The sequence below is a fragment of the Paramisgurnus dabryanus genome, chromosome 6, assembly GCF_030506205.2.
Source record: "Paramisgurnus dabryanus chromosome 6, PD_genome_1.1, whole genome shotgun sequence".
Taxonomy (NCBI): domain Eukaryota; kingdom Metazoa; phylum Chordata; class Actinopteri; order Cypriniformes; family Cobitidae; genus Paramisgurnus; species Paramisgurnus dabryanus.
The window spans coordinates 21,518,837-21,544,427 of NC_133342.1; the positions used below are offsets into that span (position 1 = coordinate 21,518,837).

The following is a 25,591-nucleotide window of genomic DNA, read 5'->3' on the forward strand; positions in this document are numbered from 1 at the left end:
ACTGAGAACAGGTACACACAAGGAATCAGAGACAATGAACCGGCAGAGAGTATGGCAGAGACAAGGGTATATATACACACACACACTAATAGACAACAGGTGAAACAAGACAGGCAATCAATGAGTAAGTGTCCAGGTGATAAGAATCAGAACAGACACAAAACATGACACGGACTAACCGTGACAGGCCTTCAGTCGAATATTAAAGATTACGGTTATATAAAGGTTGATAGGTTTGTATGTGTTTAATTTTTTTTTTTTAACTATTGTGCATAAATCCAGTCTTTTGCACAAAGTAGTTGTATTCATGCAAGACTAAAGTATTAAGTATTTTGTTGTTGCACTATAACTAAAAGTGTTCTATAAATAACATTTAAATGTACGACCATTTAATGTTTATGGCAAATTAAAAACAAATACCAAGTTTTGAGATGTGGGAATTTTTTTGTATATGGGAAAGGTCTTTCACTTACAGAAGAGAGAATCAGGCATCTTTGTTGTTTGTTGTTTTTGCTTTTTTTTAAAACTTCACTTTCTATTAATTCTCTTGCATTTAATGGATCGTCTTTCTCATTATTCCCTTGAGACGTATCTGTTGTCTACATGGCACCATGACAGCTGTTCCTTACAGACCTTTACCTGTGGTATCAGCATAACAAGTCTAGGCCTATTATCTTTACGAGGTTCTCACAAAATGTGTCTGTCTTTTTTATCCACAGATCTCCCAATGGATCTACTGGAACATTTACCTTTTGCCCTAGGAAGGCATCTATTCTGTGGGCATATTGTCCGACAGATTCATTTAACCTAAATAGTGGATAGGTCCTACTTCAAATGCTGGCAGGCATGTTGTTGTTATTTAAGCCCAGTACATTGCTGAAGCTATCACTTTTCCCAGTGAGGACCCATCAAAAGCCTTTCTTCCTGTCCTCCGCTTGTGGTCAGCCTGCCCGATCTTAATTATAATTCTGGTTCAATGGGAACAATGGCCATTTCATAGCTCAAAGTTTGTCATAAGGCCATTTGGATAGAGTCCATGAATAAGCACTGTGCCAGGAACTGTTGAGAGTACACAAACCCTTTTGAGTTAAAACTGGGTCTTTGTTTTCAGTTGCTCTGATCAGAACCAACGCAAACATACTTTGATTTAAGAACCTCTAAGCTTTATAACAAGGTTTTATGAAGGCTTATGAACCATAAATCCTTGTTACTCTCACATCTTATTCGGTAGGCTTTTACAGTTGTAACCTCTGCATACCAAGGGTGAAAGTTTAATATGATCCAGCTAGCCCCCATATGCAAAAATATTGTCTTAAAGGTCACGTTCTTTCTTTTAAACCCTAGTTAGTGTGTAATTGTCAGGAAATGTATATAGAAATACACACACACAGCAAGGATCCAGTTTCAGATGAAACAATAGTTTAATAAAGGCTTAAATAAGGGACAGAGAAAAACCACTGGGCTGAGCCAGGGAGAGACAAAGTCAATGAACAAACACTGGAGATCACAACTGCTGAGCCTGTCAGGGAGAGACAACCACTGAACAGTTTTTGGGAGAGATGAGCAGAATCGGCAGTGAAGGCCCACAGGTACAGCTGGACAGCGACCACAGACAACCTCGGAGCAGCTGGACAGCAAAAACCACCAAACTGTGTCGTGGAGAGATGAGAAGACAATTCGGCAATGAAGGCAGACAGATACAGCTGGACAGCGGTCACAACCAGTCTCAGTGCTGCTGGACAGCGGTCACAACCAGTCTCAGTGCTGCTGGACAGCGGCAGGGCAGATGGAGTAAGAACAGCAATCCGGAGCGGAGGGGAGCGGAGGTGCTATAATCCTATAAAGGAGATGGCAGAGCAGAGGCAGCAGACAGAACAGGCAAAACAATAAAAAAACAAAAGTCAAAAATATAAAATAAATCCAACAAACTGAGAACAAGACTAGACAAGAACTGAGGCAAGACATTACAGTGACGAACTCGCAAAGAACAATGAACACAGGGAGACTAAATACCAAACGAAATGGGGAGAAAATCAGGAACAGGTGAAGGAAATCGTGACAGTACCCCCCCAATGACCGCCCCTAGGCGGTACCGGAGAGGGCTTACCTTGTCGCCAATGGAGATCTGCGATCAACTCTGGAACCAGGATGTTCCGGGCTGGAACCCAATACCTCTCCTCCAGACGTAACCCTCCCAATCAACTAAATACTGAAAACCTCTGCCCCGTCATCAAACATCTAGTAAAGTTCTCACTGAATAGGCAGGAGAGCCGTCCACTAGAAGAGGGGTGGGGGGCAGTTGCAGAGAGAACACTTGCAGAGAGAATACAGGCTTGACCTTGGATACATGGAAAATGGAGTGAATCCGACCGAGAGCAGGAGGCAATCTGAGCTTAACCGCCACCGGACTGACGACCTTAATAATACTGTATGGACCAAGGAACCGAGGAGTCAATTTGTGAGAGGGCTCTCGGAGAGTCAGATCCTGCCAACAAATATAATGGGGCGCCGGTCGGCGGTGTCGGTCAGCCACGGCTTTGGTTTGTCTGGCTGCCTAAATTAAGGCTGTTCTAGCTCTGTTCCAAGTGCGCTTGCAGCGTTGAAGGCTAGAGCAGACGGAACCGCCGCATCGGATTCTTGTGAGGTGGCTGAAAACCCATCGAAGCCTTTAAAGGGCACATGTTGGTGGTAGAAACAGGGTGAGAGTTGTGCGCATATTCAACCCACAACTGACCCGTTGAGAACTCATCTGGCACTTCCCCCTCCCGGCTGGCCTCCCTCACCCACTGCTCGATTCCCCAGCGGAGGGCACCCATCACCCGCCCCTCTGGAAGGATGGTTTCGGTCCACTTAACGCTAGGGCTATCGAACAAGCGAGAGAGGGCATCGGGCTTCGTGTTTTTGGAGCCCGGCCGGTACGAGAGGGAAAAGTTAAAAAGGGTCAAAGAAGAGTGCACAACGAGCCTGTTGCGAGGTAAGTCTTCTGGCCGAACGGATGTATTCAAGGTTTTTATGATCCGTCCAGACCAGGAAAGGTTCAGAGGCACCCTCCAGCCAGTGATGCCATTCGCCCAAACCAGTCTGACAGCCAGCAACTCCCGATTACCTACGTCGTAATTGCGTTCTGCTGGGTTTAATGGGTGGGAGAAAAAGGCACACGGATGCACCTTCCTGTCCTTGGTGGACCGCTGGGACAGAACGGCACCTACCCCGAGATCTGCTGCATCAACCTCGACAATAAACTGAGCCGTAGGATCTGGAATAGAAAGCACAGGAGCAGAGATAAACCGGGACTTTAACATATCAAAGGCTTCCTGAGCCTCACTGTTCCAGAGAAAGCTCTCCTTAGTGGAAGTGAGTGCTGTAAGAGGTTTAGCAATCTGACCGAAATTTCTGCTGAATTGCCAATAGAAATTAGCAAAACCCAGAAATCGTTGCACCTCTTTACGAGGGTCGGGGATTGGCCACTCGACGACTGCTTTGATCTTGGTGGGATCAGGACGAATCTCTCCTATGGCAATGACAAAACCCAAGAACGAAACCAACTCCCTATGAAACTCGCACTTCTCCGCCTTAACGAATAACTGATTTTCTAGGAGGCGTTGTAAAACTCTGTGAACGTGCTGAGTGTGGTCCTGCATAGGGGGGAAAAGATGAGAATGTCTTCCAGGTACACAAAGACCAACTTATTAATCATGTCTCTCAGCACGTCATAATCAGAGCCTGGAAGACGGACTGAGTGTTCGTTAATCCAAATGGTAAAACAGAGTATTCAAAATCTCCGGAAGGTGTATTAAACGCGATCTTGCCCTCTCTGATGCGCACCAGATGATAGACATTGTGCAGGTCTAATTTGGTGAAGAAACGCGCTCCCTGCAGAAGTTCAAAGGCAGTAGACATTAAAGGTAGGGGGTATCTATTTTTTTAACAGTAATGAAATTTAAGCCTCTGTAATCAATTCATGGAGGTAAGGAACCGTCCTTCTTTTTAACAAAAAAGAACCCCGCTCCTGCAGGAGAGGTAGAGGGATGAATGAGACGAGCACGGAGGCAATCACTAATATAACGGTCCATAGCCTCTCTTTCGGGACCAGACAGAGAATAAAAAGTCTACATTTAGTGTAGGAGAAGCTCGATAGTACAGTCATAGGACCGATGGGGAGGTAGGAAGGTGGCCCGGGCTTTACTGAAAACCAGAGATAGATCACCATACTCTGCCGGGACCCCGCCGGAACCTGAGAAACAGAAAGAACAGAACCCGAAGAAGCAGAACCAAGACAAGACACATGACAAGACTGAGACCAAGCTAAAATAACATTATGCTGCCAATCAACGTGAGGGTTGTGCTGTGCCAACCATGCATGCCCCAAAATGATGGGAGAAAGAGAACAATCTCCTCATGATGATTGCCAGAGATGTAAAGACTTTCAGGTGGAGTGCAATGGGTGACCTGCACTGTCTGCTTCCCCTTCAGAGTCCAGACGGCTAAGGGTACCTCGAGAGGAACGGCAGGGATTCCCCACTCCCGGGCTAAAGCAAAGTCTCTCTCCTTAGGAGTCAGTTTCATTCGCTCGGCACGGGGGGGAGACAGATGGAGGATGAATCGACCACCTCGTCCAGGAGAACGCGTTGTCGTAATGAGCAGCGATGACGGTGGTGCAGAAGACGGTTCTCAACATGCAGAGCGAGCTCGACTAGAGAATCAAGAGAGCATGGATGATCATGTGTGGCAATCTCGTCTTGAATCTCATCTCTTAGCCCCTCTAAAAACTGAGCACGAAGAGCAGCGTCATTCCACACACAGCCGCCAAAGTCTGGAACTGAATGGAATAATCTGTCACAGTGGGCGGGTTAGTAACATGGGGCTCAGGATCAGACAAGCGGCGAGGATCGGAAACCTCTAGCCGCATGCGCTCGAGGTGGGTGTTGAGATTGGGACTGGAGCAGCGAGGAATTCCACCTCCCGTGAGGTGGTAGAGAGCTGAGAGTCCTGCTATCCCAACCAGGCCCCTTGCTGTGCCAAAGCAGCGCGTACTGTGTCAGCATCCGCTGGATCCATCAGTGGCGAGTTCGTCTGTCAGGAAATGTATATAAAAATACACACACACAGCACGGATCCAGTTGCAGATGAAACAATAGTTTAATAAAGGCTTATATAAGGGCCAGAGAAAAACCACTGGGCTGAGCCAGGGAGAGACAAAGTCAATGAGCAAACACTGGAGATCACAACTGCCAAACTGGTCAGGGAGAGACAACATCCGAACAGTTTCAGGGAGAGATGAGCAGAATCGGCAATGAGGCAGACAGGTGCAGCTGGACAGTACCTCCTCTCGAGGTACCCTTAGCCGTGACCACAGACAACCTTGGAGCAGCTGGACAGCGAAAACCACTGAACTGTGTCGGGGAGAGATGGGTGGACATTTCGGCAATGAAGGCCGACAGATACAGCTGGACAGCGGTCACAACCAGTCTCAGTGCTGCTGGACAGAACAGGAATCCGGAGTGGAGGGGAGCAGAGGTGCTATAATCCTATAAAGGAGATGGCAGAGCAGAGGCAGCAGACAGAACAGGCAAAAACAATAAAAAACAAAAGTCAAAAATACTAAATAAATCCAATGAACTGAGAACAAGACTAGACAAGAACTGAGGCAAGACATGACAGTGACGAACTCGCAAAGAACAATGAGCACAGGGAGACTAAATACCAAACGAAATGGGGAGCAAATCAGGAACAGGTGAAGGACGCAGGACAGGAAATCGATAATGAGATCGCCCTGGTGACAGACGCGCACTTGTGGAACTGTCAAAATACAAAACAAACACAAACACAGATAAGCAAAAAGACAGAATGGTCGATCAGACCGAGATCGTGACAGTAATGTTGCTATAACAGCATAAATAATACCTGTGAAATGATAAAGCCCAAAGTTCACTCTCAGGCGATATATTTTCTTTAACAGAATTTGTCTTTCAAAGCCTTCAGCGAACGGCCGGTTTGGACTACAGCCCTCTACTTCCTGCTTTAATGACGTCAGTAGAACAGTTTTCCGACTAAACTCCGCCCACAGGAATACGTCAGTAGCCAGCTAAGCTAATGGCAAGCTAAGCTGCTATCGAATCACAACACAATTAACAAAGTACACAATCAGAACTCGATATGTATTTCTGAAGGAGGGACTTCATAGAACAAGGAAGACATCAGTTTTTTACACATGAAACATGAACACACGTTATAATGTGCACTGTAAACACAATCAAAGCTTCAAAAACACAGAAAGAATGCGACCTTTAATTCATTACAGTTACTATATATATAATAAGGAAATAAGAAGAAAATGCTGGGTCGAAGTCAAGTCAAATTTATTTGTATAGCACTATTTTAACAATTGCACTGTTTCAAAGCAGCTTAATGTGAAAGATTTAATATATAGACCCTTTTATAGTTGGTAAACATTGTGACGTATTTGTGTGGGCGGGGCTTAGCTGGAGGCAAAAAGAGCCGCAGAGGCAATATTGACAAGCTTAAGATGGCACATTTTAGGAGGGATTTATTAAACATGGATGCAGAAGCAGTTTTGGAAGAGTCCGAATATGTACAGTCACTGATTCTGCGGGACCGTGACAGGTATTCTTGCAATTTTAACCAGGTTTTAGATATTTCCTAGACAACATATGAATTTCTTTCAGGTGGTTTGGGTAATTTTGTCTAGGCTTACTGTCTTATGTAACCTATCGCTGGGCTAACTATGATTAGCAATGTGGATTATTTTAAGAGACTATTCAAACGATGGCATACACATCTTTCGCTGTATGTCTGTTTAACATTTAAACTAAACAATAGCGCGGTTGGCGACTTTCACCTATAAAACAGAAACTTGCTGATTTGTACTAGATAAAACCAACACAACAGAACATATGCATAGATTATTTTACCTGATATGAAGTGTGCACTGCAAACACGAGCATTATTTATGATCGTCTCCGTCTAGTCTGTACGCCGTATTGCATTCAACCACAATTGTCTTCTTGATTTCTGTGAAGAAATGTCTGCCGGGATCCGGTAAAACTTTATTTTTGAACCAAAAGTGCTGTTCCTTCTAATCTGGCAGCCAAAAACACAACTAGATGACATTTTAAAGTCAAAAACTCAAACTTTTAGCGCGCCGGCTATGAGTTCCTACTTATTTTTTGCCTCCAGCTAGAGCGGTGACGTTACAGTGACGTGGGCGTTTAGGGGTCTATTAGTATGTGGACTAGAATAGGTGTTAGTGCAAATTTTATTGTCCTCATGAATACATTATAAACTGAAAAAATAATAGTTTTTCTTTGATTATTAAACATGTATTAAATTCATACGATGAAGCCTATGATTTGGGTGAAATAGGGCCACAATTTTCAGGTTTAAATTAACCTATGCTGGGTTGTTATTGGACTTTTTAGATTTGGTTAATCTATATCTTACCCAGCATTTATTGCAAATATTTTAGCTTACGCAGTACGTTTTGATGTCCCGAGTGCTAATATACATGTCAAAAAGAAAGGTACAAATGCTGTCATTGGGAACCCCGTCCTAATATGTACCATTCAGGTACATTTGGTACCAATGTGTGCCTTTGGGGTACTAATATGCACTATTATAAGTGCAAATGTGTATGTTTTGCATGTGTGCCGCCTTATTACTTCACTCTTAAAATAAATGTGTTAAATTAACACATCTTGTGTCTAGTTAAGGACAACACATCTAGTGTGTTGTCCTTAATTTAACACATCTCTGTGTTATTTTTGGAACAACACACTTTGTGTTGTTTTAACACATCTTGTGTTGTCCCTTTTATTTATATGAACTCAAAATCAACACGAAATGACACATAATGTGTTAAAAATAACACATAATGTGTTAAATAGTTTAACACAAAACAGTGTGTTAAAATTAACACATCCAGGATGTGTTGATTTTAACACATTATTTTGTGTTAAAATATTTAACACATTATGTGTTGTTTTTAACACATTATGTGTCATTTAAGTTCATAAAAAATAAAAGGGACAACACAAGATGTGTTAAAACAACACAACGTGTGTTGTTCCAAAAATAACACAGAGATGTGTTAAATTAAGGACAACACACTAGATGTGTTGTCCTTAACTAGACACAAGATGTGTTAATTTAACACATTCATTTTAAGAGTGTTGAGTGTAGGACCAGAACACTACTTGAATACTGAACACATTACTGTTTTGTATCAATCTTATATGTTACCATTTAAATTACACTATGATAATGAGCCTGTTTGACTGTGCAGAACATGGTTAGTGTGCAGTTCTAGTACTGTAATTACTTTGTACATCAATCATTAAAGATGCTTCTGTAGCTTAACTGTTGCCATGCTGAGTCGGTTTAGTTTACAGGGAAAACATAACTGAACATTGATCAGTAAATAGGAAATCAGATGCACTTTAAATTGATTTTCACCTGTAAACAATTTGCATTTCAATTTGCACTGTTAAATAAAAAAGGACATCAAGAACAAAAAACATGTGCGGCTATAAAAAACTGAAAGCTGCAAGTTATTGTTCCACAGAAGATAAAGATGTTGATGACCATGATAAATGCCTTTCCTCACATTAAATGAAGATTTTTTTAACTCACTGTACCTTAAAACCAAGTCCATACCTCTAAGCAACAATCCCCAAATACCCAGTCTGAGTTTCAGCTATGTCAACATAAGCTCTCCTAATGAACAGAGACTAGACTTACACTGCCGCAGAAGAATTATGTTCAGTGGCAGAATTAAACTGGAGGGCAGGTTTCCTGAGCATTGGAAATGCTTTATGGGCAAGATGCTGAATGTGACACCATGAAATGCCATTCAGTGTTGTGCTATGATAATTAGTCCTTACAACACTGGCTCTGTTACGTAAGATGGTGCTTGTTTATTCATATAAGGCTCAGTTTGTTCAAGCCCCCTAAGTTTCAAAGAGTGCATTAAACTCGAATCATTGAATGTCCTGCTGCATTCACTTGTGCTGTGCCAAAAAGGCAAGCGTAAAATCAAGTCATACATGCAAATGTGAAAATAAAGATGTGTGCTGTTTAGCATGTTTAGGGATCTAATACAGCGGGGAAAATAAGTATTTGACACATCAGCATTTTTATCAGTGATGGGATTTCTAAGTGGGCACAAAATTTCCACCAGATAGCCATCAAGCCAAATATTGAATTCATAGAAAGAAATCAGAACATTTAAGTATACAAGTTGAGTCATAATAAATAAAGGGAAATGACACAGGGAATAAGTATTGAACACATGAAGAGAAAAAGGTGCAAAATGGCATAGAAGGCCAGGATATCAATTGAAATCTGTCAGTATTGAGAGAGAAACCCTGCCCCCATCAGAACTAACTGATATCAGCTGCAAAAGAGCATTTGTTGTAAATGTTGTTGTAAAGCTACAGTAACCCAAAACAGTTAACTGACAAACATTCAATTTAATTGGCAGGGGAAAGTGCTGAGAAAAGATTATGAAGTTAGAGTATGGGTGCTATGTAATATTTATTGTAGTAATATCAAAATATCCTGTTAAAAATATACATGAATAAAAGTTTATTTTTTAAATTCACTTTAAGCTGTGTGTACCCTTTATATCTTTTAAATGTTCCCGATCAAATAAAAAAATGTTGATGCTATTTTACAAGTGTGTAACAAAACTTTATTTACCATCATTTTACAATGTGATGTACCAGGACACAACATATGTTAAAATAAAGTCATACTGAAATTGTAAATTGTTAAACATTAACAATTGTTAAACACTTAAATTAAAGTGTGATCTTTGACTGTGTTCAAATCAAGTTATTTTTAATCAGTACAGTACTTATAACATCTAAAACACAAATTCCCTAATTCTTTAGTACTGACATATTTGTACTGCTCTTGAATCAGTTGCTTGGTTTAAAAAAAAATAGGAATGAAATGTGGAGGGCAGTTGTTTCTAAAGCAGGTCTCAACCTGTGAATAGTATATAATCCGTTTTTACACTGAACTTATTAAACTGCTCAAGTATGGGAATGCTTCCAAGTAGATCAGGTGTAGATCAGACAAGAACAATCCAGCCCAGCTTTGTGGTGCAAGGTTGCAGAGTTCAACCAGTAATGAATATAGGCTATTCAGGAATTGTAAGGCTCTTTTCTTTAAAAAAAAAAATCATATGCATCGAGCTGTTCATGTAGAGATTACAGATTAATTATGTATGTCAATGACTGTCTGAACTGGAAAAAGACAAACATTACAATGCTTTATCAATTGAAAGTTGTCAGGTGTGTGTACAGTAGTACACCAAAAGATATTAGTACCCCTAAAGGTACATAATGCATTTATATCTCTACCTAAATTATACATATTAGGGCCTTAAGAGTTCTGTAGCAACCTAATCACATACAGATATCTGTAAATTGTATTTTATTAATAGGATTTACATTAAGTTTTATATGTGCACAATATTTTCTTATCTTCTTACCTTATTACTGAATTAATTGTTTTCTGGAGAACCAAGGCTCAGAAAGGCTGTTCAAGCTGATCAACCATCATATCTGTAAAGTAAAAATTATAAAATTTGTAGGTGTAAGAAAATGATTCTTTGTTTGTAACTTGTTCAAAAACTACAATTATGTTAAATTTGTGCAAAAGAGTGTATTGTTTTTGTCACTGTTGTTTAAACAGTATGTCATAACACACATGTCAAATCTGAATATGTCAATAAAATTTATATGAAACACTTGCAGCATATCACAAATCCCATGATTAACTTGTCAAGTAACAATGTAATGTTCACAAAACAAATCTTACACCACAGTTTAGGTTTACAAAGGATTTGAACATGATCTTATTGTGGTTTCACAACTTTATTTTCTCAGCCCAATAATGGAGGTAAGTAGATCGGTGAGAGGATTAAGAACTCACAGTCAGGGCTGAAAGCGACAGGACAGAGTAACACCCAATAACATCACGCCATCTCTCAGGAAACTTTATATGAAAGGCTTTTGTGAGCGGTAAACACTGCTGCTTTATAAAACTGATCCTACAAAGTCTATGTGAACTCTATGGGTTTTGTTTTGTTGCACAAGAGTCTATGATTGCTAGAAATCTCATGAGGTATAAACCAGATCTTTGTGTTATTTAGGCAGGGGTGTCTCAGGTATTGTTTTTTATCTGCGCTGTAAACCTGGAACTTTAGTTATTGATTTAACAAAGAAGTACCCTGCAGTCTTATCTGATGTACAATAAGCACAATTCGAGTACATGACTGGGTATGATCTCGGCAAGTCCATTCATGAAATATCCAACTTGAGGAGGGCCAGTTTCATAAATTTCCTTAGATTACACAATAAGATTCCTCAGACGCAAAATCAGCTAAATGCCACCTCCATAAAAAATAAGATAATGATATGAACACAATGTCCACAGCACATACAGTACTGTGCAAAAGTCTTAGGCCACCATCACTATCTTTCTTGTTTTAGCAAAGTTGATTTAAATTGATAAATAAATTGATTTAATAGAGTTGATTTAACAAAAAAATTAAAGGCAGAAAAGTATTTTTTACAGTGTAGCATGGTGCATTTTAAGACTTTTGCACAGTACTGTACATTCATCAAATACTTTCACTTAAAATCCACTTAATCCCAGCCGTTCAGAAATATTACTTTTTTTGTCAGAATACATTAAGAGTCTTATAAAAAAAATGCCCATTTACAAGAAATAAACATTTTTGTCAAATCAACATATCTTTTTAAGTTATTTTAACTTGATTTTATGAGTCATGTCTAATTTTCACAAGCCAAAACTTAAAATAAATTGAATTGACTTGCAAAACCACATTGTTTTAACTATGCTCCATTTTTTACAGTGTGTCAATTTGTAAAAAATTTTATGAGGTGGCTAATTCGTATTCATTTCTACAACCATATTTATCTTGGGGTTAAAGGTGAGGTTTTGTTATTGTTTTTGTAATCATGAATTTACATTTTTGCACGATTAACCTTGTTCTAACTGATACAAATTAGCCAAACCGCAAAAATACTCATGAGATCACAGATCAAGGCTGGTCAGACGCACTTAGAGGGTTTTGCATCAAACTCTACAGAATGTCACCTTTTTGTCCAGGTAACTTTACCGGTCTGTACTAGTGCATGCCTCTTTATTTTGTAAATATTATGCATGCTTTTAAAAATCTGTAGTACAGTGCTCAGTTCTGTGTTAAATTAGGGCCTGTTCTGTTGCTTAGCAACAGTAAGGTTACATTGCTATTAAGAGCTACACAGTGTGATTTTTAGAAAAAACTTTTTTTTACTTCTGTAGACAGACATCATGCACAGAACATGTATAGGTATGTGCTATGCTACCAAATAAACCAGCATCAATAATAAATGGGAGTAATAAATACAACAATTGTATCCAGTAAGAACCATTATGTCCTTGTAAAAGTTAATCCACTGTGTGTCTAGTGATTCGAACTAGCATTACTAAAATGGGTAACATAAGTATGAATAGCATTTATTTATAGCCAATTTGAAACCCAATGACGTTATGTTGAAAGTTTCCTTTTTAAGCATATATGAGTTCTTAGCAACAAGCAAGAAGGCGATTTTCAACAAGAAAAGAGCTGTTCCCCTTTGACCCTTTTGTCAATGTGCTAATCACATTTTTAACACAGGTTTTAAATCTTCCTATGTTATGTCACACATGTTACGTTGTTTTGTCAAATCTTCCACAAACTTTTGTCATCAGAGAATATTAAAGGGATTATCATAAATCGTTTTGAGCAGTGGGCTTTTTTCTATCAGTAAAATGTTGTTCCCTGCATTTTTGAATGAAACATTTTATAAGCCAGCATCCCTCCTGTGACCGAGTCACAAAGAGGCGTCAAGAGTTTAACTCTCAATAGCTGCACACATAAATCACATCTCTTTAAAGCATTTCTCTCCGGGAGGGCCGGAACAAGCTTGACCATCCCAAAGGCCTCTAAAACTTGTGGTCTTGTAAAAGACTCTCAGCCAAGAATTATGTGCCAAGTGAAAATGGGCTGTTTGTTTGCCTGTTTCACCCAGTACATTTACTTAATGGCTTGAACAATCTTCTTTCGAGGGGGATACAGATCAGAACCGACGATTGGAGGACCAGTGTGACTACTGCTGCCCGAGAAAGCTCAGAGAGTCCACCTCCATGGGGACACAAGGGGGGACATAATGAGAAAGCTGTCCCTGGAGGTCTCCATCCACATAAAGGCGTGATTATTTTCCCTCTTGGCAAGGGCAGCTGATGGCCGAGCTGGTCAGACACTGGACTCAGTATTCTTTAGTCTTTTTAGACAAGGTCCTCTCCCCTCCTTGTCACAGCACTGGGCTTGTTTTTTGGGGGAGCACTGTGGGAAAGTAATTTAGGTGTAAAGCATCCCGCTTTTATTTCGTTCTGAGTGATCCTTTAGAAAAGAAAAGAGGCCGGGAGATGATGGTATCCTGTTGTAATGAATAGAGACATGGCATGCTCAGTTCTGCTATGGCAAAGAGCCGTACCAGTTAACCAGCATTTGGTTTGTCTCTGTCAAAGTGGCGTGCATTCAGTCCTCAAGGAAAAGTAATACACACTCCACATTGTTTGATCTGTGCTCCTTTCACCGATATTTTATTACAGATCATTAATTTAAGTGGCTCACATACAAACCTGTTGCATAACCCATCTTGATAAGCTAATGGAGGCTATTATAGGCTTGTTGCAAGCTATTTAGCATTTACTGCTGAGCAATTGGAGGAAGAAGCAGGTGAATTTAGGAACTTTGGCCCCTTGTGCAAAGACAGACACACCACCAGCTCTAGGAAATATATAATTGATAACCAGTGGAGAACACTGCAAACTAGTTTGATAGAAATGCTGACACAAATGTATTAAATGCACTGTAAGATGTTTTGGATAAAAGCAAAGCAATAATCAAGTATTTATGTATGATGATTATGTGCATGATGTGTACGTGTTTGAATTTTGATAGCTGACTTAGGTGACTGCATATTAATAGAAAAAAGGCCCATAATCACCTTTACATATGTTGGTCTGAGATGAATCTAATTGTGCCGTGGTAAAGCCCTCTACTGGTGATTAGTAGTAATGCAACTTGTTTACCATGCCCATCATCCAATTTCAGATATCTGCCAAACTGTCGTGGTGAATGATGCGCCATGCTTAATTAAATTTGTTGAATTTTTAGCATTAACTGACAAGTCAAACATTCAATACACGCTTTGCAGTCGCATGTTTTCATTCAATATTTTGAACTCCCCTGTAACCTGGGTCTAAGGAAACGGAGTACAAGCAAATAACATAGCTTAAAAAGTTCACGTAACTGGACATATTCCAAATATGTAGCTACAAAAGCGATAACACGACATACTGTTTCTATTTTTGGTTGCGCCTCCTATTGATCTGTTTGAATAACGTGCGGTAAACAGTTAGTTGAGCCAAAAAGACAAAAAAAATCAATGTCGTTTTTTTCTAGTAAAGTCAATCCCCCAACATATGAAAAACACGTTTTCACAGAACTGAAATGAATCCCAGGCAACCATATCTGAGTCAAATGCTTGTATGCACAAAAAGTGTGCAGTCACATCAGGGGGTTTTCTTGGGGTCTCTGCGCATGCGCTGATTCCTATTGATTCCTGTTGAGGGTGTCGGAGGAGACGCTTACGCAACAGCAAAGGATGATTTGTAAAACTTGTGCTTACTATCGAATAAAGGGAGGTCAGTGTTGCTAGTTATTCTTTCTTTAGGCTAATTTATATTCCTTGTGGCTTGGGTGAGCAAAAACATCTCCTTATTTGACACTTTAAATTCTCTCGCTCGCTCGCTCGATACCCCTCATCACCACCCATCATAGCGTTTCCCAGCAACAGAAGGTTGTGAACTGTGATTTCTGGAACAGTCAGGGGAACATACCTGTACCTACAACTTGTTGCATAACTTTGGCAAACACTACTGTATCAAATTGCAGCGTGCCAGTTGCATAACCTAAACCGTCTCTTTAGGTTAGTGCCATGTAGATGCATCATGATACACTGTTGTTTATAATTACAATTTTGAGGCATGCACACAAACGTTGGCATATTCCAGTATTAGGCTATATGAGTAAGATGTAAGACTGATAGAGCTAGATCTACTTAAAACCTAAACCAACAGGAAAACACTGATAAGGAGTCCATTATTTTCCAAAGCCATGGGGTGCCCTTGTTTCCTGTGACTGTGATTGCTCTCATGTGAGAGCTCTCCCCTGGTTTTTCCCAGTATGCTCTCTATAGCTGGGTTCAGTTGACCACAATTATATAACAGCTGTCGGCATGCATAGGTCTCCTTCATCTCTTCTTTTCTTAATCTCTTCTGCTTGATTACTCTCTCTCTCTTTCTCTTTCTCTTTCTCTCTCTCTCTCTCTCTCTCTCTCTCTCTCTCTCTCTCTCTCTCTCTCTCTCTCTCTCTGCCCTCCCTGACTCATTCAAGCTGGGAAGACGAGAAACGTTGCTTACACACAAGCAGATTATACACACAATGCACACCCTAGCATCCGCCATGGTCCGGTTCTGAGCGGATCGAGAGGGCTGAGGACCCTGTTTGTCCCCCAGCAGTGCAAGAGGATTTGATACATGCGAATCACGCCATACCATCACACAGTGCGTTTGCATTTAATAGGGAGGGAGCTTTTAACAAGGTTATTGCTATAAACTAAACTGAATAAATATACAAAATGCTACATACAATATTTTCACTTATTAAAAAATTGCATGAATTAACCAGTGGCTGTCGTTATATTTCTCTTTGAAATTGCAGTTGCTTAGTCATTGCCGGCCAGGACAGTGGCCTTCACGTTGACCTCTGCATTCCACAAGTCAACCACGTTACAAAGCTGCGTTTCACCAGCACAGTTTACCGTGAAACCTGGTGTCTTCTCTAACAGTAACTCATTGTACACTAAGGGTAGGCATGGATAGGCATGTGATCGATCATATTTTTGCTTGTTATATTGGTGCCATGTAAGGGATAATGTAGAGGCAGCCGGTAGTTATCGGGAAATAAGCCCCGACAGTGTGATCAGGACCCGACGCGAAGCGGAGGGTCTTGTATCACACTGAAGGGGCTTATTTCCCGATAACTACCGGCTGACTCTACATTATCCCGCTTATTACACGGCTACTTGTCACATAAGAAAAAAAACTGGACATGAATATGAATTGGAAACATTTTATTGGCATATTTGTTTTAAATTAACATTTTTATCCTTCCGCGAAACTTTGCACAGATGCATAAAATGATCGTAATACCTTTTTAAGATCCTCTGCTTCATACTTGTCTGTCTCCATTTTTTTCTCTTTTAGCCAGTCTTTGAGAAGTTTTAATGCCCATTCTGTATTTTTTTGTGTGTTGGTGGCTTCGTAGCTGTCATGCTCTATTTTGTCAAGTTCAGTCTCAGTAAGCTCTCTGTGTCTTGTCGTGGTTGTCCAGTGTTTGTCACAAGATGGCGCCAAACAAACAGTAATCTTTATTGGCGCGGAGCGATCTTACTCGTAAAAGTAGTACCGGCTATGCGTTATTATTTTGGAGCGGTTATTATTCGAAAAGAACGAACCTGCAAATGTCTCAACTGACCAATCAGAATCAAGCATTCCAGAGAGCCGTGTAATAAAAAACAATAACCCTGACATGGGGCGAACATCTGGATCAGCAAATGAACAAGTTCTGAAAAGAGATCATGCTGTGTATTCTGCTCTTTTATTAATATTGACTAAGGGATTATTTGTGACCCTCTCTGTGAAATCCAGGCTAAAGTCTAATATTAAGAGCATCAAAGTTTGATTTAAATTTTTGATTTCTCTTTAATTTCGATGATTTACTAAGTGAGTATTAAAGATATCAAGGTTATTTTTCACTGAATGTTCTTTACATTATGTAGCGTGATTTTATATAACAGGAAATCACAAAAAAATGCCTATTAGCTGGATTTTCACAGATAGGGTCAGATTTGGACAGCTCACAAAACCACACTGTTTTTTTTTAAAGAGAATTCACCAAGTCACAGGAACTTAAAGTGTCTCAGTATATCTAACTGACTCTGCGTGACTCTGTAACTTAGCCTAGTTTCTGAGGACAGCTGAAATAAGAAACGGTCTTCTCTTTGAAGTGTTGCAGATAAGCACTCTAGTCAAATCCACTCAGCTGCAGTGCATGCAAAAACTAAAGCATTGTCAAATGAGCTCTTATACAAGGGCACTTAAACTGAAAAAAAAAACCTTATTTGTGCTTTGATTAGATCATTCAGTAGTTTGTTACATCATAAGGTTACAATGGGTCAGGGTAAACAAATAGTGATGTAAGAGTAATCTTTAAATTAAAATGAAATTAAAATACCTTTCATGTATTTTGAGTCTGTCTGGGCAAAGATATGTAGGTTTACCTACAGAGATTTTTTATCTAAACACTCACTGACAGAGATAAAGGATGTTGATTCATGTTTTTTCATGTGTCTGTTGAGCTGTCTAGAGGTCTAGTACAAACTCAGACAAGTTTGTACTGATTAACAAAGGGTTAGATTACTTTTTTACTAATGGTCCTTCCTTAGACTGGGATTTAAAGTATCCTTAGACCTTATCTGACACAGCTCGCAATAAAAAAAAAATGCTTTTAGTTATGCCTAATATAAAATGTCAATGTTTTAGTTTCAAACTAAATTTCACTAGTTTTCACCTTTTTGTTTTTCGTTCAAGCATTTTCTATTTGTAGGCTAATTTTGGTATTTATCATCTGGCAGCTGACAGGATTCAGATTTGTCAAACCTGCAGGGAAGTATAATGCAGTATAGTGTAATCCCTGAGAATTGATATGGTTTAATATGTTGATAAGTAATAATATATTACTGTAATATATTTAATGAACTGTACATGTGTTACTGTTTTCATAAGACATTAGAAAATCTTTACTTTTCTTAATGTAGAAGATAATAAAATGCTTTACTACTGAGCAGAATTAAACTGACATAAACTGAAAGAAACCAGTCCTGACCATTATGTAATTTCAGATGAAGGCTTAATAAATGTGTATATCACGCCATCTAGTGACAAAACACGGCACTAACAGAAAAAATGCTGGAGAGGTTAAACCTAAAGGAGATGAACTGATGCACATAGATAATCCATATTGTATCAGTATCTAACCAATTCATTTAAAATAATATAAAGTTGTGAGAACAGTACATTTAATTTTTTTTAATTATTATTAGTTAACCCTTCAAGACCTGCAATTTTTTAAAAGCCTGTTGGGGGTGCTGTTACCCCATTACTCAACAGAATACAGGAGTTATATTTTTAATACTTATACTTTATTTGATGTCACTTTCATTTATTTTATTTGTAGACTCCTATTTAGACTTGATTTATCCAATGTTTTAATGTTGTTACATGAGTTTGAGTTATTTAATGGGAATATAAACTACAACATATAAACAGGTGAAGTAAAAATACAGATGTAATAATGTGTATCGATTTCTTACATTATATACTGTTTAAGTCTTACCAATTTTACTTTGTGACTGAAAAGTATAAGTCAATTTAAATCTTAATCAGTGGGTTTCCCGGACAGGGGTTATCTTAAGCCAAGACTAGGCATTAGTTTATTAAGGAAATATAACAAGTTTTAAGAAACATGACTTACTAAAAACATTACTTGTGTGCATTTTGGGGCAAAAACAAAGGGTATTGATGTATTTTAAGATATGTCAGTGCAAGTGTGTTTCGTTTGGACAGCTCCATTTATTTTAGTCAGGACTAGTCTAATCCCTGTCTGGGAAACCACCCAAATGTATTATAAGGCTTTAGTTTGCAGTTATGTGGCTCCTTGCAGAAAGAGAGACCCCTACATAACCTTTTGTATAAAAAACTGAATGGTGGCTTCCTAAATACAGCATGCTTACATTTAAAATCCATTACAAAATTCAATATCAATGTAATATACATGATGGGATTGTTTACCCAAAAGCAGAATTTTTATTTAATTTCCTTAATATTATTTTAAATCGATGAAATGTATCATGGGTGAACTATTCTAGTTGTATGTAATTATTATAAGGATAATAAGGCAGTTATCTGTAAGTTTAGATGAAAGTTTTTCAATATTATTTTGAATTTAACAATTATTTAATATTGACAAACATTGTTTCTGATCGAACAATGAAAGTTGGTCCTTATTGTCATAGTAACAATAATTATGTTTTTATTAAACCTTATCATCATGAACTTCATTCCTCCTCTGTCCATTTAAAAACAATTACATACTCATAGAGAACAAAAATAAATAAACAGTACAACATCTTTATAAGTACAACAATACAACATGACCGAATGTTCTCACTGGACATTTTTGTAGCCCTCACAGGTTTGATCCTGAGATCACAGTCATTAAGGCAGTATTCAATTTAGATGTAGATGCCAAATAGCAGCATACAAACAGACATGGATATAATCAGTCAATTAGCATTATGTAAAAATAACTGTAATGTTTATGGTAAGACCCTGGTAGTGGGTCCGTGTCCAAAATCTCTACTTACTTCATACAGTACATGGAAAGCTCACTTGAATGGGTAACAAACAATAAAATCTTTTTTTCCGTGGCAACAGAGCATTGTTTGTAAGCATGCAGGTCATGTTGTGTGTTGGCCACACATATGGCCATTAGATATAATAAATATACAACACTGCATTACACAGATAAAGGTACAGATTAGGAAAGAAATTACAACAGTGACAGAATGATAAAAGAAAACATTAAATACAGAATTACATCATTAAACTATATCATATCAAGCCCTTACTGCTAGTTTTTAGATGATGAAAATGATAACAGAAGTGATTTTTTTAAACAGCTGCTTTGACAAAAATTAATTGTTTTTGCAATAGTATAATGCAATTGGATGATGTCCTACTTTTGTAGGGGCTGCTGCTGTTAGCTGACCTCTCTGATAAAATCAACATTAGGAAAATTGTTTCACTGTTTGTCCTGAACCATCAGCACAAGTCACACGGAGGGCATGTTTGAGAACAATTCTGACTCTTGCTTTAAAAGGGTAAAGGAGATTCAAAGACAGAAAGAAAAATAGAGTTTGGGTAAGAATATTGAACACAATATTATCACAAGAATACATCATGCAGACAACAAAACAGAGATACTGGGGTGAAACATCCACTGGCAATTATAAGAAAATGATAAGAGACATATTGGTTTACATGGCAGCTTAATAAAACAAACCACAGTGTAAAATAAAGATTAAAGGCTTGCCGGTTCTTTAGAGATAAATGTCTGTTAGCTCATTAATGTCGCAACTCTCAACAAATCATTGGCAGACGCTTTCATCCAAAGCAACATTTTATCAGTATGTCTGTTCCCTGGGAGTTGAACCCACACAACATTATGCATGGCAAGCGCTATGCTCAACCAGTTGAGCTACAGGAACAATAAACAAAATGCAAATACAAATGCAAATACAGCACACAAACTCAGATATGCTTATATGCTCATAGGTTAAAACCGTGTTTTTGCCACACACAGCGAGGCAAATCATAACATAATGCGTTATTTTCATGTGGAAATTGAATTGGCTTTATTCTGTGCTTCATTGAAGTCAAACAACTATGGCACTGCTTAGCAACCTCATCTGCAAGAGTCATGTGAAAAAAATTGAAATTGGCAGAGCTTTTACACAGTGTCACGGCTTATTTGAGCTTTCAAAAAATAAAACAAAATCCAAAGCGCTTGGCCATGAAAAATAAAAAAACAGGCGATTGCTGCTAAACGTGTTTTAGCATTGAAACGATAAACAAGACATATATATACACAACATCTAGCCAATAAATGTTTTTGGACTGAAACACATTAATGCTCAGTGTAATGTCCCTCTCAATTGCGATTTCTTAGGCTCATCTCCAAAGCCATTTTTACACAACAGCTGATTCTGTCTCTTTGGAGAGCAGTAACTGTGAATGCTCTGAGTAACAGTGGCACTGTATGAATATGTGGAGCACGCCACAGTGATTCACTCTTCAAATCTGTCCCTCTTTCAGTGCGTAAGCACAAGACAACCTCTTCTTATCTCAAACCGCAGTCAATTTTAAGATACATTTGCCATGGCCTTCACAAAAGCCTAAGCCCAACCCATTTCAATGTTATTGCACCCCATGGCAATCTGAGATAATCAAATGAACTCTTCTCATCAGAAAACATATTTACATAATGTAATACCAGAGAGCAACTTAAACTGGCATGCTTAAGTGCCAGTAGAGTCCGATGGTAAGGTCAGTCGGACAGCCCCTCCACCTCCTGTAGAAGCAGAAAAGGCTGCCGAAGTTGAGTTGGGTCCATTGGCCTCCATAGTGAAGAGCTTGCAGGATCTCGGAGGAACATACTCTGGGGCAGGAACGGTTGCATTGGCGGCAGTGGCCGGAGCCTCTCTCTCTGGGCTGGAGGCACGAGAGGAGCAGGGGGAGTTGGTGGGGCTCAGCTGCACAGCTGTAGTGTCTTGCATCGTGTGCTCGCTGGTCTCAATCTCAAATGCTGCACCTCCACCCAACCCCCCTCCTCCTCGGCCCATAAACCCCAAACCGCCACCTCCCTTGGCCCGACGAGAACTCTGAGGAGGAGGCAATCGACTGCAGATACAACACGCCCCGAAAAAGGAGAATGCCACTACCAGAAGTATAGGTCCAATGATAATTGGAGGATTGCTTGAGGGCACAAGTGTGCTAAAGGCGAAGGCGCCCACTAAGGTGATGTTAATGCCTGCCAACATAATGCACAATCCACATGCACAGCAGAGGGCCGGAGATGGCAGACCCTGCGGACGGGACTTCCTCTTTTTGCGACTTTGGGTGTCCTTTTTGGGCACCGACGTGCCAGAACTCTGCTCACTGCAAACCATATTGACCATGGCGTGGTCTCGCAACTCCACTTACACCTGCTGTGTCCTTATCAGCAAACTGAAGAAGACAAGCATTGCGTCTTCATGAGTGCTTGCTTCACACTCAACAGGAAAGTAACCTGTAGTGAAGAATTAAAATAATACAATTTAAAAGACCACTTGAGTTGGTTAGAAACATGCAGCTTTGTTAAAAAAAATCCCAATGAAATAGGAAGTTAAAATAGGTTAAAGTGGGGAGTTAAAGGGGGGTTCAATGGTATTTCATGCATTCTGACTTATTAACACAGTTATAGAGTTGTTTTCTCATGCTAAACGTAGGCAAAGTGTCAAAAAAGCAGTTGGATGTGTTACAGAGTATTTCTGTGCCGAATGCACTTCGCCCAAGTTCGTACAAGTTTCGGAAAGTTTTTTTCAATTACAGGTCCAACTGACATTTCAGGGGTTTTCTATACGTATCACTTCTTTATATGGGCACTTCCCCCGGAAAACCCCGCCCACCCGTCAATCAGGGGGAGATGCTAGAACTTGTATTTTCCCAAACGAGTCACGAGTTGCATGCGGTAAGTAAGACTTCTGTCTTATGTTGGAAATAGGCGCGTGCATATTATATAAATGACACGAACATGTAGTGAATCATAAGTTAAACAGTAGTGTATAGTGTTGCATGACTTGTACTCGCTCCACCCGCGGTAGTAACTCCTCCTTCTTTATTGTTTCGTACGTTATCGGAAAGATTTGGTAAAGCTAATCTTTCTGTTATAAATCTGATTAAACTAAAGACTCTTCGGAGATATAAAGGATGTCATACTACTCTATGCAGATTAACATCAGAAATGCAGAAACAGCGTGTGTTACGTGAGCTTTAAAGTTAAAATATTCAATAGCGTTCATTTTACCTCATGATCTGAAATCTGATGAAAAGCTAAAGTTCAGAATATAATGTCGTAAAGAGTTTTGATTTTTTGTATTTGCAGAAGTCAGAGACTGTTTTGAAAGATTTTACCCTATGTGAATTTGGCCAATGTTTTGGAGCTTAATACACAGGGCTAACCTATTCATACTAAAAGGCCAAACATTTTGAATTTAGACTTTAAATGGATAGTTTTGCAAAAATAACCCCATGACCTACTCACACTCAAGCCATCTGAGATACATATATCCATTATATTTTAGACAAACACAATTTGAGTTATTTTAGAAAATGTCCTGGCTTATAAGCTTTAAACGGTCCGCGACTTTCAAGCCCAAAAAAGTGCATCCGTCCCAGAAGTAATCCACACAGCAGGGAGTTAATAAAGGCCTTCTGAGGGTAATTGATGCGAGAGAGTAGAGTAGCATATGATGCGTGAGATCCAGTGAGAATAGACTCTCACGAGAACCGTGCATTCTGAGTTGCTTATGCTACAGATAGGGAAAACTCAATATCCTCTTGTCTTATTTATATCGAATCCTATGCAATTTTCTTTAAAATACGTTTAGACTTCTTATTTGTGACTGACACTTTATTTTGGTGTCTCCTCATCGTACTACGCATCGTACACTACGTCCTACGCTAATACTGTCTGGTGAATGTGCATTGGCCAATACCAGAAGCTAGTCATTATAGTTTATAAAGGTTTAAATAGGGATATTTTCTCATAAAACTGCATTGCCGTGTGGATTACTTCTGCGAAAGATGGATGCACTTTTTTGGACTTAAAAAGTCATGGACCCTGTTTTCCACCATTATAAAGCTTGGAGGAGCTAGGACATTTTCTAAAATAACCGAAATTGTGTTTGTCTAAAAAATAATGGAAATATGTATCTTTGATGGCTTGGGGGTGAGTAAATCATAGGGTAATTTTCAGTATTCACCGAACTATCCCTTTAAAGTCATAGAAAATGTTTTTACCAATGGCTCATTACTTAACAAGCATGACAGTTAGAAAATTGATTGAATTGAAGTTTTTAACCATTTGCCTTTATTTGCTAACTCCAGTGAAGCTTAAAATTTAGACCATAATGAACAAAACTCATGAACAAAAAAATAATGGTTCCTAAAATGTTCTCGTCAGTTTGTATGATTCCAATGAGACCTTTGACAACCACGGCACCTTTCTGTTGCACAAAAGGTTATTTGTGGTGGAAAAAGGTAAGAAATAACTCTTCTATGAACCATTGACTCGTTCTTTGGGGAACCAAAAACTGTTCTTTTAGATGCAGAATTAAAATGGTAAAACTATTTTGGGTCATCCAAAAGAACCTTATAAGTAATACTTAATACACTCTAAAAACAAACGGTGCTATATAGCACCAAAAGAGAACCGTTGAAGCACCTGTGTAGAACCATATAGTGCTATGTAGAACCAAATGTGGTGCTATATGGCCCCTATATGGTTCTACACAGGTGCTTCACCGGTTCTTCACCGGTGCTATATGGCACTAAAAACGGTTCTTCTATGGTTACGATTCAAATCAACAGTTTTGGTGCTATATAGCACCGTTTGTTTTTTTAGAGTGTACTTTAGTCTGTAGAACATTGTTACACTACAAAAAACCTTTTGTGCAAAATAAAGGTTCTGTGAAAGTTATGAAACCATACAGCCTGACAAAGAACCTAGGAATCTTTAAATCACTGCGAAGAACGCATTCACTTTACTGAGAAGCAATGAATGCAGAAACTTAGAAAGCAAATCTTTTACCACCAAATCTGCCCCCAAACATCTTGGTATTACTGTACCCCCTCAAAGTCTGCTTTCACATCTACCAAATATAAAATTGGTAAATAACTATTAAAAAACACTCTTGTCATGATTGAGCTATGATGATTAAGTCAGTCTACCTAATGAAGGTGTAAAGAGACATGCAGTGATGTATAAAGATGGTCAGCGGGTCTTTCTAGCGAGCACGCGTCTTACCGTTTAGTCGACCGCTTAGAAATGACACCAACCGGGTTGATGATGAAGATCGCCCGTTACGTATTAAAAGCGTCGTGTCCGTTAAACATAAAGCTGCCTGTTAATAAACGCCACACAATGAGAAGGCACGGCGTCTATTACACAGGTTCCGTCATCGTCCACCGTTGCACGAGTCATCGCTTTACTTCGCGCCTTGGCAAAACACTCCTGTCACTCAAATTAGGTCGTCAGTAGTGGTCAATGCAGATCCAGAGCGTGGTCTGATCCCAAAGAAACGTAGTCCAAGTGAAAATTGAAACGGAGAAAAGATAATGAGCTTTCGGCGTAGTGATATTAGATGAGTAGGCGTGGCGCGTCACTGTCTCTTGGTGTTGAAAACGCGCGCGCGTTAGCTGTAACAGGTTGCATGGAAGCCTGTATCGTGTAGATAAGTACTGAAGGTGCAGTTAAACACAGTGTTCATGATCTGGATGGGTTGTCTGTTAATGTGGGCATTGGTTCAGTAATTGTGTACTGTAGGGAGGAGGGGCTCTCTCATTATAACTGCTGCTGTGTCTGTGGAGTGTGTGGACAGCTCCTAGTGCTGAAGCCTACTATCTGATAAGGGCCAAAACAGCACTCTACGTGGATATTAACAGTTTAAACCTTTACTGTTACCATGGTAACCACAATTTCCGCCACACCACAGTCGTTTGATAC

General features: G+C 39.3%; 1 protein-coding gene across 1 annotated transcript; it reads right to left on the minus strand.

Moving 5' to 3' along the window:
• Positions 1-19,281: 19,281 nt before the first annotated feature.
• Positions 19,282-25,516, minus strand: tmem275a (transmembrane protein 275a). Its single transcript, XM_065275377.2, has 2 exons — positions 24,893-25,516; positions 19,282-22,114 (listed from the first exon to the last, which is right to left on the minus strand). The coding sequence occupies exon 2, from the start codon at positions 22,002-22,004 to the stop codon at positions 21,345-21,347; it is 660 nt and encodes a 219-aa protein (XP_065131449.1). The 5' UTR covers positions 22,005-22,114; positions 24,893-25,516; the 3' UTR covers positions 19,282-21,344.
• Positions 25,517-25,591: the final 75 nt, after the last annotated feature.

Coding starts and splice junctions, on each gene's coding strand:
- tmem275a (XM_065275377.2), bottom strand. CDS start 22,004: ATGGTCAATATGGTTTGCAGTGAGCAGAGTTCTGGCACGTCGGTGCCC.